We start from the raw sequence: 12,820 nt of genomic DNA, 5'->3' as shown, positions 1-12,820 counted from the left end.
CAGACAGATACAGAGATCTCCATATAATGGGATTTGCATTAAAGGGTGGGGCATTCATTCCCTATTTACATCGTTCCCGAGTTGGCCAGGTCGCAAACTCCATATATGGGCATAAATGGGCACAGGCAAACAGATGGTCAAACCAGGTACAGAGATCTCCATATATGGGCAGAAAATGGACGTAGACAGACATATCTCTCCATATATGGGCATAAATGGACACACGCAAACAGATGGTCAAAACGGATCCTATGACAACAGGTATAATGGGGTTTGCATTAAAGGGCGGGGCATTCATTCCCTATTTACATTGTTCCCGAGTTGGCCAGGTCGCCGACTAGACGCTCGGCCGCCCGAAGGGCGGCCGAGCTTCTAGTTATAATAATGGTGGTATAAGAGCAGCAACAACACTAGTTACTAGTGTCAACCTTTTCTCAACCTTTTTTCTGCCAGGGCACACATTGCCAAACTTCTCAGATCAATATACTTATTTCCCATTCATTAGCTAACAAGCCAAATTTCTTATTGCATGCACATTTTGACATGCAGTCATGTTCATACTCCCCTTGTTGGTGAGAACTGTACGCTAACTTATACAATTTATGGATTGTGTAGTTGCCTGTGGGTTGTGTAGTTATCATTTATGTTGTTCTGTAAAAGTTGTGGTATTAAGAGCTTGTGTATTTGTATGTGCCTCGACCGGATGAGTCGGTAGAGTATCTGCGCGCGCGCGCGCTGGTTGTGGGGGCTGGTCTGGGCTAAGATGCCAGGGCTGAATTTTAGTCCCAGTCCGTCCCTGCCTGTCTCGCTAGGGGTTCTATAGTCAATCGAACTAAAATCGATTAATACAACCGATAATATAATAATATAATAGAAGATCTACAGTACAAGCTCGATGTGATGCATCGCGTTCTGAGCTTGTATTTCTGTAATTATTGGTATGATTTACAAGCACACCATCCTACTAGGTCATAAAGGTTAAGTGGTTAATTACAATAATTGTGACCGATGCTGGAGAAAAGGTCCATATGTAGGCATTGGTCTTTTTCCAGATCATGAAAGTACAGAATATAAGCTTTCAAATGACGTGTCATTCATTGCAATCGGAATATATTTGAAGAAGATATGCTTATTTGAATGTAGTTAAACATCGAACCAAGAACCAAAGTTTGTCACACTACTGCCAGTCAGTTAAGGGGTGTGAACAATATGGATTGTTAACTCCACCCTTCAACAGTCCTAACCTATTTGGTGGTGATCTGCAGCTGAAACCTGAGAACAACAACCACACATTAGCCAACAGAAACTGCAGATGTAAATGTTGGCTTTCACACGTTAATGTGTCTCCACCCCTCAGAGGGGTGTAAAGAAACACAAAAACACAGCTCTGTTTACAGTACAAACTAATTTAAGCTGTTTAATGATTCTCAAAAAAAATTGGAGATCTGTTGCAATGAGAAGGTTCTCAAACATACACTGATAATATGGGAAAAAAGGATAAACACCAAAAATCAAAAATCAAACCTATTTTGTTAATTTGCTGGACTTTACTATTGCCGACCTTTTCTCCAGCCTCAGTCACAATTAAGCTGGTTGATTATAAAAATATTGTTTTACGTGCTTCTCGATTATTCGATTAATTGAAAAAGTAATCTATCCCTGCAAGCCAAATGACGTCATGATGACGTTATGATAACGTCCTCCGGTGACTCTGGTGACGTTCAGAACTAGGCCAGATCACAGCATATGGGGATGATCTTGACGTCATTACCAGGACGTCATATGGACTATAGGATTATTGTTATTGCCAGACCCATGAAATGGGTAGGCCTACATAAGCAAATGTCGGTCTGTCCGGGTTTTCTATATAAAGGGTATATATGATGATGATATGATGATGACATGCCTACAAAAGGCATGATGTCATAAATGATGATGACAAAAGGCTTTGTCTGTCGGTCTGTCCCTCCCTCTTTAAATTTATAGGCCCAGAGGGTTGGCAGAACCGGGGTCTGGCACAACCAGGTTGACCTGGTCTAGTTCTTTGTAATGTTAGTTGAAATATGACCATGTAAGGTTATATTCTGGGACATATTTGATTAGTTATGGACCCTCTCTGAATAATCCAGGACGTTTTCATGGGCAGGATTTATGTTGGTTGAAATCAGGTGATATTCTAGGCCAGATCTGACTAGTCATAGTTTGACTTGATCTGGCCCCAATCGAGACGTCACTGATTGGTCCAGGTCCTGACCGTGCTTGCTGGGATAGGATAGTCGCTAAAGAAAAGATGAATAGTTCCAGCATCGGAAACTACGAGATGAACATCATTTGCATCCATATTTGCATTAATTTATACATGTCTGACTAGGCTCGCCTGCGCTCTTCAGTTTCTCTTCCTACATACTAAGTGCACAGTGTGACAGCTGAGTGCACTATTGATCTATATACGTACCAGAGAAGCGCAGTATTTCCATGACTTTAATATATAGTCAATGTATTCCTTATCCAATGTTTACACGTCTCTACGCTGTCGTCTAGAGCCGTCCATTTCAGCCCGGCCTTAAAATAGCTGAGAGAATTACTTTGACTTTAATCACATTTTGGTGTGATAAGGCTATAAGGGAGCGTTATGAGGAGCTTTGCTGTCAAATGACTAAAACCACTACCACAGCAATATTCAACTTGCAATATCACGCACGCAGTGGCGTCAGTTCAGCAAAAGCTAGGGTATGGCAAAGATGGGAGTCCTCATGGAAAAGAGGCATTAAATTTGTATAACACGGTTCTATTGTGAAAATAGCAGATCTACATGCTCACAACGCCGTGAGCATGTAGATCGGCTATTTTCACAATGTCTGATTTTTTTCCCAGTTTTTTTACACATGTTTTCTACGGTTTCTTGGGCTGGATATGGCAGGGTTGTTAGTAAGCGTGCCACAATTAACAATAATGCATTGCACCTGTGCAGCTGACCTGCAGAACCTGGGAATATACCATTCTGTCAAGATGGGGAGAATGAATACAAGTCTGGAGAATATAATCATAATACCATTTTGTAAAGTTTTGCATTTGTAGTTATTTTACTGTAATTTAACAACATAATAACCAGCACAGATAGACAAAAAGACATTCATGGATTTATATTTAAAGGTAACTTTTATTCTCCCCCCCTGGACCCAGGGTATGGCAGCTGCATACCCCTGCCATACCCAATTGACGCCCCTGCACACACACACACACACACACACACATGCGCGCGCGCACACACACACACACACACACACACACACACACACACACACACACACACACACACACACACACACACACACACACACACACAAGCTTTACAGTCTGCTCTTGTTCCGTATACCATTAATGTGGCAATTTATACGAATACATATGTATTTACCATATTAGCATGGTGGTCCTCTCTCCAAAACTAATGTTCTTTAACAAATATTACCCCAGAGGGGGAATGGCTAATATGCATGCTATTTGAGTAGAACAGTTTATGAAGTATGTGATGTTTACCTCATTGAATATTAATATGATGATGAGCAATTGCATCCGCATATGAATGAACCACACATGGTACGCTCTGATTCAAATTGTATTGAAAACAGCTGGTAAGGGGGCGGACGATCATGTGATGTGATGTGTGTTTGTGCGCGCGTTCGTGAGTGTGTGTACTGCTATCTTTGTGAGATCTAAATGAAAAGGAAAACGAGAACATTTGTGCTGGTCCTCGCTGTTATACGGTCAATCTACACACGTGGACCAGATAAGGAAATAATACTGACGAAGGAATAATAACAGACAGGGAGGCATCAGCTGCTGAAAGTCAGAGCAGAAGGACATAACTGAGGGCGTTTATTCAATCACTCATTCAAATCGAAATCAGCTGATTGTTAACAAGCAGTTCCGGCATTGTCAATTTCATAATAACAGTATACAGTTCAGGCCCGGCAGCCCGACGACCTATGCTGCGTGTCACTCCCATCTCTCTGATTCTCCCCATTCCATGTCAGTCTACTGTGCTATCAAAGCATATATATATATATATATATATATATATATATATATATTATTATTATTTATTTTTTTAAGACAGTCCATACATTAGGCTGTTTTACAGATGTGCCATTTCAAAGTTTCAGCATTTCCTGTACTTTTCCTGCATTTGTTTCTGGAAATACTGTCTTGTTTTCCCAGGTTCTTTTCACTGTTTAGCCTTGCTCATTCTTCTCTTTCGTTACTGAAAACAAAAGGCACTTTTCGACACCTCTTTTCATTGGAAATAAGAATCTGAACAGCATTTACATAACAACACCTTTACAAATGCCCCTCTGAAAGTATCTATACCAATCCCCTGAACATACATGTACTGTCTTGCCAATGGTAGGACTTGTGAAGCTTTGAAATGGCACTTCTGCAGGTAGTGGGAATCAGATTAGATTATGGTTAAGGCTATAAGGGTAGGTAGCAGCTCAGTGGCCTTGAGGTTAGAGTGTCCGTCCCTGAGCAGGGGCGTCAATTGGGTATGGCAGGGGTAGGCAGCTGCCATACCCTGGGTCCAGGGGGGAAAATAAAAGTTACTTTCAAAAATATAAACACATGAATGTCTCTTTGTCTATCAGTTCTGGTTATCATGTTGTTAAATTACAGTAACATAACTACAAATGCAACATTTAACAAAATGGTCACTTTAACAAGGTATTATAATTCAATTATCCACAATTGTATTCTCCCCAGCTTGACAAAATGGTATATTCCCAGGTTCCGCAGGTCAGCTGCACAGGTGCAATGCATTATTGTTAATTGTTAAAAGTTTAGCTGCACTTGAACAACCGTTCCAGGCTGCCATATCCAGCCCAAGAAACCGTAGAAACGTGAGGAAAAAAATTAAATGTACTTCTTAAAATAAATGTATCATGCCTCTTGCTAAGGTATGGCAACATGTCTGGTGTCTTGCACGCGCGCGAAGGCGCACGTGCAAGACACCAGTCATGTTGCCATATCTTAGCTTTTTTTCTGGACTGACTGTCTTGCCCTATGGTCCTCATGGCTCGGCAAGGCTTACTATGGGTTAGGTACAGTATGTACTGCAGATACGGTTATGTAGTCTGCGGAAACACAATGTGCGCGCGCGCTCGCGCATGTGTCGAGTTTGCTCGAGGATCAGAAGAGGTCAGACTGATCCAGCGAGACAAGGCCATCATGCAAACCAGATTTGTGGTTGGTTCTCCAAACATCCGCTTATTAGGAATAGAAATAGAAACTGTCCGCGGGATGGACAGTTGCTTGTAAATTGCAGCGGAGGCCCCTCATCAGTGTGTCAACCCATCCCGTCTAATATCTAACAAATGCATCCGTGAGCCCGCTGACAGTGACACCCAGGCCGTCAGCACAGCACAGCATGCAGGGGCGTCACACCCAATTCTGGGCCCTGGGGTACAAGGGTTCACTGTGGGCCCCCCATGAATGTTCTTCATAGGGGGAGGGGGTTTAACCCGTTTAGACTGAGAACGCATTATTATTAGGCGTTATTTTGTGCTTTAACTATTGAAAAATAGCAGATATACAAGCTCGCAGCGCGGCACCGAGTGCCGCGCTGCGAGCTCGTAGATCTGCTATTTTTGGAAAATCGTGAACATTTGTGCAAGTCTTTGAATATTTCAAATCCTTCTAAGGTTTTTTTTTTTTAAACCTATGTTTCTATGTCAGTGGTGCTCAATCGTATTCATGTCAAGGACCCCCAAAATGATATGTATTTGGCCACGGACTCCCATCTCAAAATATTTAGTTCCAGGGACCCCACATGAGCAAAATTTTAGTTACAAATGTTGAAAAAAATACATATATTCAAAGATTTGCACACATTTTCACGACTTTTCAAAAATAGCAGATCTACGAGCTTGTATATCTGCTATTTTTCAATGGTTAAAGCATAACATAATTAAGGGCCCTAGTAACTCAGTCCCACTTTTCCCCCCCTTGTGACACCCCTGAGCACAGCTGCTGGGGGAGGCTGACGCACAGAGGGAACGGTGTCTCACTTCCAGCCATGGCACAAACGCTACCGCCACACGTAGGTGTATGCAAAGCAATCTATTTCCACCCCATCTTCCATGTGCTCTCTGTTAGATGGAGAAACAGGGGGGGGGGGAAATACTTTTGCGTGTTGACAGGTAACTTCATGCAACGGATGAAGCTTCCATCACCGCACAGGGTGGAGGGCTGGGGTCCACACTGATCTATGCCTCAATCCATTGTCTGCACCGTGGCATGCAGGAGGAGAGGGGGGTTATGCCGCTATACGAAATCAAATCTGCAACACCGAGGATGGAACATTCAGAAGGGGGGTTGGGGGGCAGGGGGTTGGGGGAGACGGGACAGGATAGTGTGTCATGTTGAGACAGAGAAAGATCAGCGGGATCATTGGAATGCCACTGGTGGACAGGTTAAGGTTTTAAACCTTACACACGCGACCGGACCAACGCAAGCCTCGATCAGAGTCGGCTCCGCTGTGGAAGGCTATCCACTGCGGTGTAGTCTTTTCGAGTCATGAAACTACAACGTTACGTCATTCCTCGCGGTGAAGAGCTTTCCACCGCGAGTCCCGACACATCTCTCTGTTTTTACTATCAGACAGATAGGCTCTTCACCCCGTTCACTGATTGGTCGATCTAGACCAGTCAGTCACGGTGAATAGGACTCCACCGTGGCGGACTATGATGGCCTTCACTTATTTTCTGACTTGAGGTGGAAAGCTTTCCACCTAAAATTTGCGGTGGATAGCTCTTCACCGCAGACCCTGATCGAGGCTTAAGAATCCATTCAGAAATATCTTAAGCGTTTATGATTTCCTTTTCAATCTGAAAATGAACAACGTGAAGCGAACCACAACAAGCAGAATTCCGCCATCGATTCTGTAGGAAATAAGAGCAACACATGGCCAACCGGGATGGCCAATCTTTAAATCGTGGGTACTCACTGGATTCTGGGTCCGAGTTGCCGTCTCCCTCGGTGCGGCTGCTGGGCGAGGTCTGCTCAAAGTACTGGTCCTGGGAGAAGCCCAGGGGAAGAGGCTGGGTGGTGCTGGCCGTGCTGCTGGGCTCGGGGTCCCCCAGCCCGCTGTCGCTGCAGCTCTCCTGGGAGCCGTCTGGCAGGTGGAAGGTCACACGGCGCTGGGTCTGCACGCAGGACACAGTGGTGTAAAACAGTGCTTCTCAACCTTTTACCAAAATAATTGAGTATGTCAACTAAGTATGTATGCCCCCCAGGCTAGAGCATACATTTCTGAGCATTTAGAAAAAAAAAAGTAAGTCTCTAGCCCATTCCTGTCAAGAGTTATGATTGTTTTAAGAATTAACCTAACTAATGTCTGTACACTGCAGGCTAGGTTTCTCCCACCTGGCAGTGATTGAGTTGATTGATTGGAATGTTAAGTGACCAGCTCTCTCTCTCTCTTTGAAGATGACAGCATTGCTAGGAATAGGGTGGTTGGTCTGGCTATGAATAATACCTGAACATACCTACAATATTCGAACTGTACTCAAAGATTACACATATTAGACATGGAAATTAATGTTGTTAAAAAAAATAACTTATTTAAAAAATATGATAATAATAAAAATGTAAAAGTTTTATTATTCCGATATTTTCTGATTATGCCATTATTGTTCATTACTTTTATTTTTTTTATTATAAAATACAATAAAAATAATTATTGTCCTGCATCAATAATATTTTTTTTAGCCATTTACAAATTATAGCGTACTGGAGACTATCAGGAATTGAATTATTCTATTATCAAATGGTTTATTCTTATTGGCACTTCTTAAAGGAGTAGTTCACCCCCAAAATGCCATGGAGCCAATGTAGACTCATTCCTAAAACAGAAATTTGATTACAATAAATGCATGCCTATTGATTCCGGATTTGGGTCCCCATCCGGAATCAATGGGGGGAAGTGTACTATTATCACATTTTTGTCTTAGTAATGCGACAAATAAAATAAAAATATATTATTGAACTCAATTCTCCATGGCGTGAGTAATCAAAGAAAAAAAAGTCATTTTGGGGATGAACTACTCCTTTAAACAAATAGCATCTCTCGTACCTAACTGCAACTGTAATACCAATAATGAAAGTAGCTATTTTACTTAATAATAAACACAATTTGTAAAATGATATACTGCTATACTGCTAGCTACAGCAGTGGCTGAGACGACAGGAAGAAAAACAGAGCGAACATGTGCGCGAGTGTGCATGCCATCCGATCCGCGACTGGTTCGGCCCTCTTCAAGTCGCCTTTCATCCAATGCGGCCCTCACCCCAAGATGAGTTCGACACCCCTGCTGTAGCCCAATCAGGGACCAACATTAAGTGGCAACGCCATCATTACAGCCAATGAGGGACCAGCATTCCTGGTGACACCAGTGGTGATGTCACTGGCATTGCCAGAGGTGATGCCAGTGGTGGGAACACCTCATGGTGCACTCTGCCGGCGCACAAGTAGGCCATACATGGCCTACTTGTGCACAAGGCGCAAGTTGGTTGATTCTTTATGGATTAATTCTATTTGTGAGTTATCTGACTGAACTAGTCACTTTGCAGATACAAATTAAAATAGCCAATCTAGAAGCTCACAACATGTAGCATCGCAACACATTTTGAGCTTGTAGATCTGCTATTTTCAAACATTTTGTAATTTTACTTTTGCTACTTTAAGTATATTTTGAAACCAGCACTTTCATACTTTTACTCAAGTACATTTTTAATTCCGGACTTTTACTTGTAACAGAGTGTTTCTACATCGCAGTTGATACTTTTACTTAAAGGCCCGTTGACACCATAGCCGCGGGAACTATTTTACCGTAGGGGGTGCTGTCTCGCGCTCCTCATGCACGCGCCCAGAGCGCGCGTGCACGTGACGCGCGCGCACAGCGCGCGCCGAAAATTATCGCTTTCTGCAGTTTATTTTTTTGCTAAATATAACACAATCGGGAACGGCACACTACACTTTCCCTTTACCTCTCCACATGCACCAGCCAGTCTATAGTAGATGGATTTCTTGATACCAACAGACAGACAACACCAGTTTCATATATTATAATCATTCAGTTCCAAAAGCTTTTCAGTTAATCTACATAGTTACTTTACATTACTGTCTACTACAGCAAGCATGATGGTTCCCAAACGTTTTAGCCCGTGAACCAAGAGAAACTAAACGTTAGGGAACCCAATAGTAGAGCAGTGAAAATAGCAGATCTACAAGCTCATGACTAGTCGCTTCGCCGCCTTCGCGCTGCGTTGTGAACTTCTAGATCGGCTATTTTCAGGACCCATACAATGTGTCCGTGACGACGCGACCCACGCATCGGTCCCGACACCAGTGTTTGGAAACAGTGGTTCTGCTTCACCATAGCCACTAGCCCAAACAGTGTAGCCATTAGCCAGCAGCATTAGCATCCATCATTACTCTAACTCTAAGCCACGACTCACCAGGTATGAGGATGAGAGGAGCAGAGGACGATGTTTAATGCCTTCATAGCCTACATGGTCTTGTCTTGGTGTTTATATTCCTTAATATGCCCGTGTTGTTTATCTCACTACGAGTCCATGATGACGCACGGTGCGCACGGACGAGAGAGAGGTGGCCGACCGTTAAAGGGGCGTCCTGTGAAAGCTATTTCCTCTCTGCACAGAAGCGCATTTCAAAACAAGAGACTTTATTTTAACGTTTTCATCTATACAATCGATCATTCAACATGTTTATTTTGAAATTGTCCTGGAAATAGAAGTAGCCAATAGCCCCTACATGCCACTGGTGCAATTTTCTTATTATATGAATATTTATTTTTATTTTCCTCCCAAACCCCTTGGGGAGGGGCGGTAGGGGGTGCGGTGGGACCTGGGGGAGGTGGTGCGGCCGCACCTCCAGCACCCCTACTTCCCTCGGGTATGGTTGACACACCCCAAAATTATAATAGTATGATACAGTAGGTCACAAAGTCTCTCTGAAAACGGTCTGAAATAGTCTGAAACTCATGTCACAGTGTAATATGCCCCTCGCCTCTCAACAACAGCTGACCAGTAAGTAGTCTAAGTAGTAGTACAGTCAATTCATTTGATTGGCTTATAATTGCGCTCACAATAACATCATAAACATATTAAATAATATTTTAAGATTACTTTTTTAAAGTGACAGTAACCCATTAGATGACGGTCCTACTTTAAAGGAGTAGTTCACCCCCAAAATGACTTTTTTTCTATTGATTACTCATGCCATGGAGAGTAGAGTTCAATAATATTTTTAGTTTTTTGTCACATTCCTAAGACATAAATGTGATAACAATAAATTTACCCCCATTCATTTCGGATGGTGACCCGTTTGGAAACGGGTCACCATCTGGAATCAATGGGGGTAAATTTACTCAAATCAAATTTTTGTCTTAGGAATGTGACAAAAAACAAAAAATATTATTGAACTCTACTCTCCATGGCATGAGTAATCAATGGAAAAAAAGTCATTTTGGGGGTGAACTACTCCTTTAAGTAAAACATTTGAGCACTTTTTTCCAACACTGGCATCACCCCGCCCAAAAAAAAAGAAGAAGCAAAAGCTAAAAACAAAGCCATCGTTCTAGTGATATATTGAAATTGCCAGGTTGGAAAGCAAAACCATTTGAAATGTCCCGGAAGTGTCAAATTCTACCCATTAACGGAATGGGAACAATAGCAGTTGAGGAAAAATTGAGGGGAGAAGAAGTTGTGGTCTTGCTCGTGCGTGCACTGGCGTGTGTAATTTCTCTCTTCATTTGGGGGAACAGGGGCGTCACAAGGGGTAGGAAAGTGGGACTGAGTTACTAGGGCCCAAGGTGGAGGGGCCCTAGTAACTTTAGCTATTGAAAAATAGCAGATACAAGCTCACAGCGCGGCACAGAGTGCCGCGCTGCGAGCTTGTACATCTGCTATTTTTGAAAAGCCGTGAAAATGTGCGCAAATCTATGAATATATATTTCTTTAAGTGAACATTTGTAACTCAAGTTTTGCTTCTGGGGGGTCCCTGGAACTAAATATTTTGAGATGGGGGGGGGGGGGTCCTTCACATGAAAAAGTTTGAGCATCACTGACATGGAAACATAGGTTTCTTGGCACACATTTTTCAAAAATAGCAGATCTACATATCTGTATATCTGCTATTTTTCAATAGTTAACATTCATGGGGGGCCCGCAGTGAATCCTTGTACCCAGGGCCCAGAATTTGGTGCGGGGGAGGTCAGTCAAAGGATCATTCTCTGAGGTATTTTTGCACTTGAATTATAGCCAGAGGTTGTTTTGTTTTTGTTTTTAGTTTTTTCTTGTTTTCTCCTTTATTTTCCTGAAACACACTTCATAGGGACAACACTGTAGGTCAGCTAAATAAAGGTTTACGTACTGTACTCGCCAGACTCCTTTCATTGTTCATTCGATTACTTGGCCATAGGGGACTCATTAACTCCTAGGGCTTCCATAGTCTAATGTTGAGCATTGTTATTAAAATAAAAAGTTATGGTATTTTAACAAAGGAGTGCTGCAGAACTTGTTCCAGGGACGTGCTGGGCCCCTGATTCAGCCCGGGAAAAAGAGTTGGAGAGGCCCTCATTGTGCTGCTACTCAAAGATTTGCCATTTCAGGTCATGACAAGTGACAAGCCAGTGGGCCAATTACTGTACATGAGTTATATTTCGTCATTGTCAGGAGGAAACCTTGTATGTCCAAAACCATTTTAAAAATGATTTAAACTAGTGAAAACAGCCGATCTACAAGCACACAACGCCTCGCATATGTTTTCACTACTTTTGTGTGACAGCCTTGTATGATGAAGCAGGGCTTTACTTTGCGAAAAAAATTACAAATTTGAAACTTGGAGATATGAGGTTTCTGCCCGACAGTGACGATTTACTTTGTTGGCCGCCCAGCCCCCAAAATGGAACGAAGGCCGACATTTTATTTTTATTGTTTTCCTAATGGCTGGCCTGGACCGGCCGGGAATGAACCGGCCGTTCGGGAGTTGTCCCGCTTTTCCCAATGGCCAGCACGTCCCTGACTTGTTCCCAGACTTGTATTTGTGGAGGTGTCTTTTCACCCCTGCTCCTTAGAGAGCCTCTGCACACCACCGCTGGCATGCGCCGATAATAAATATGTCGACACAACAGACAATTTTCTGGTTGAATATGGGGTGCTTTTGGCTGAAGGGAGCAGACGTGCTTCAACCTCAGTCATGCTTATGGGGGAAATCCTTGCTTAATTGTCTGTGTATCAAGGGCTGTTGTTGCATGCCTAACACACCATTCCATCATTTTTATGAGCTTTTCTATAGGAGATTATTGCTGAAATGACAGGCTATCACTACGGGAATTCATTGAGACATTGGCCTCGTAACCCAAAAATAATGTCTGCGCTGTTGCGTCTATCCAGGGGTCTTCAGCGTTTTCAGACCAAGGACCCTTAAGCCCATATCAGAGTCTACGGTGGAGACCTATCCACCGCAAATTTGAGGTGGAAAGCTTTCCACCTCAAGTCAGAAAATAAGTGCAGGCCATCATAGTCACGGCCCACGGTGAAGTCCTTTACCCCGTCTAGACCGGTTCAGGTCGACCAATCAGTGAACGGGGTGTAGAGCCTGCCTGTCTGATAGTAAAAACAGAGAGATGTGTTGGGACTCACGGTGGAAAGCTCTCCACCGTGAGGAATGATGTAACGTTGTAGTTTCATGACTCAAAAAGACTCGAAAAGACTACACCGTGGTGTAAAGCCTTCCACCGTG

The 12,820-nt window shown here is 42.9% G+C and overlaps 1 protein-coding gene across 2 annotated transcripts in view; it reads right to left on the bottom strand.

Moving 5' to 3' along the window:
* Positions 1-12,820, bottom strand: part of pcdh11 (protocadherin 11) — a gene marked incomplete at both ends in the record, with an annotated part of 287,369 nt that overhangs the window by 103,443 nt on the left and 171,106 nt on the right. For both annotated transcript variants that reach the window (XM_080745564.1, XM_080745565.1), the window contains one exon: positions 7,001-7,199. In XM_080745564.1, coding sequence (XP_080601690.1) covers positions 7,001-7,199 — 199 coding nt within the window. The remainder of the gene's footprint in view (positions 1-7,000; positions 7,200-12,820) is intronic.

Source organism: Nannobrachium achirus (genome assembly GCF_963921795.1).
Source record: "Nannobrachium achirus genome assembly, chromosome: 17".
Classification (NCBI taxonomy): domain Eukaryota; kingdom Metazoa; phylum Chordata; class Actinopteri; order Myctophiformes; family Myctophidae; genus Nannobrachium; species Nannobrachium achirus.
This window is presented reverse-complemented; position numbering and strand designations above follow the sequence as displayed.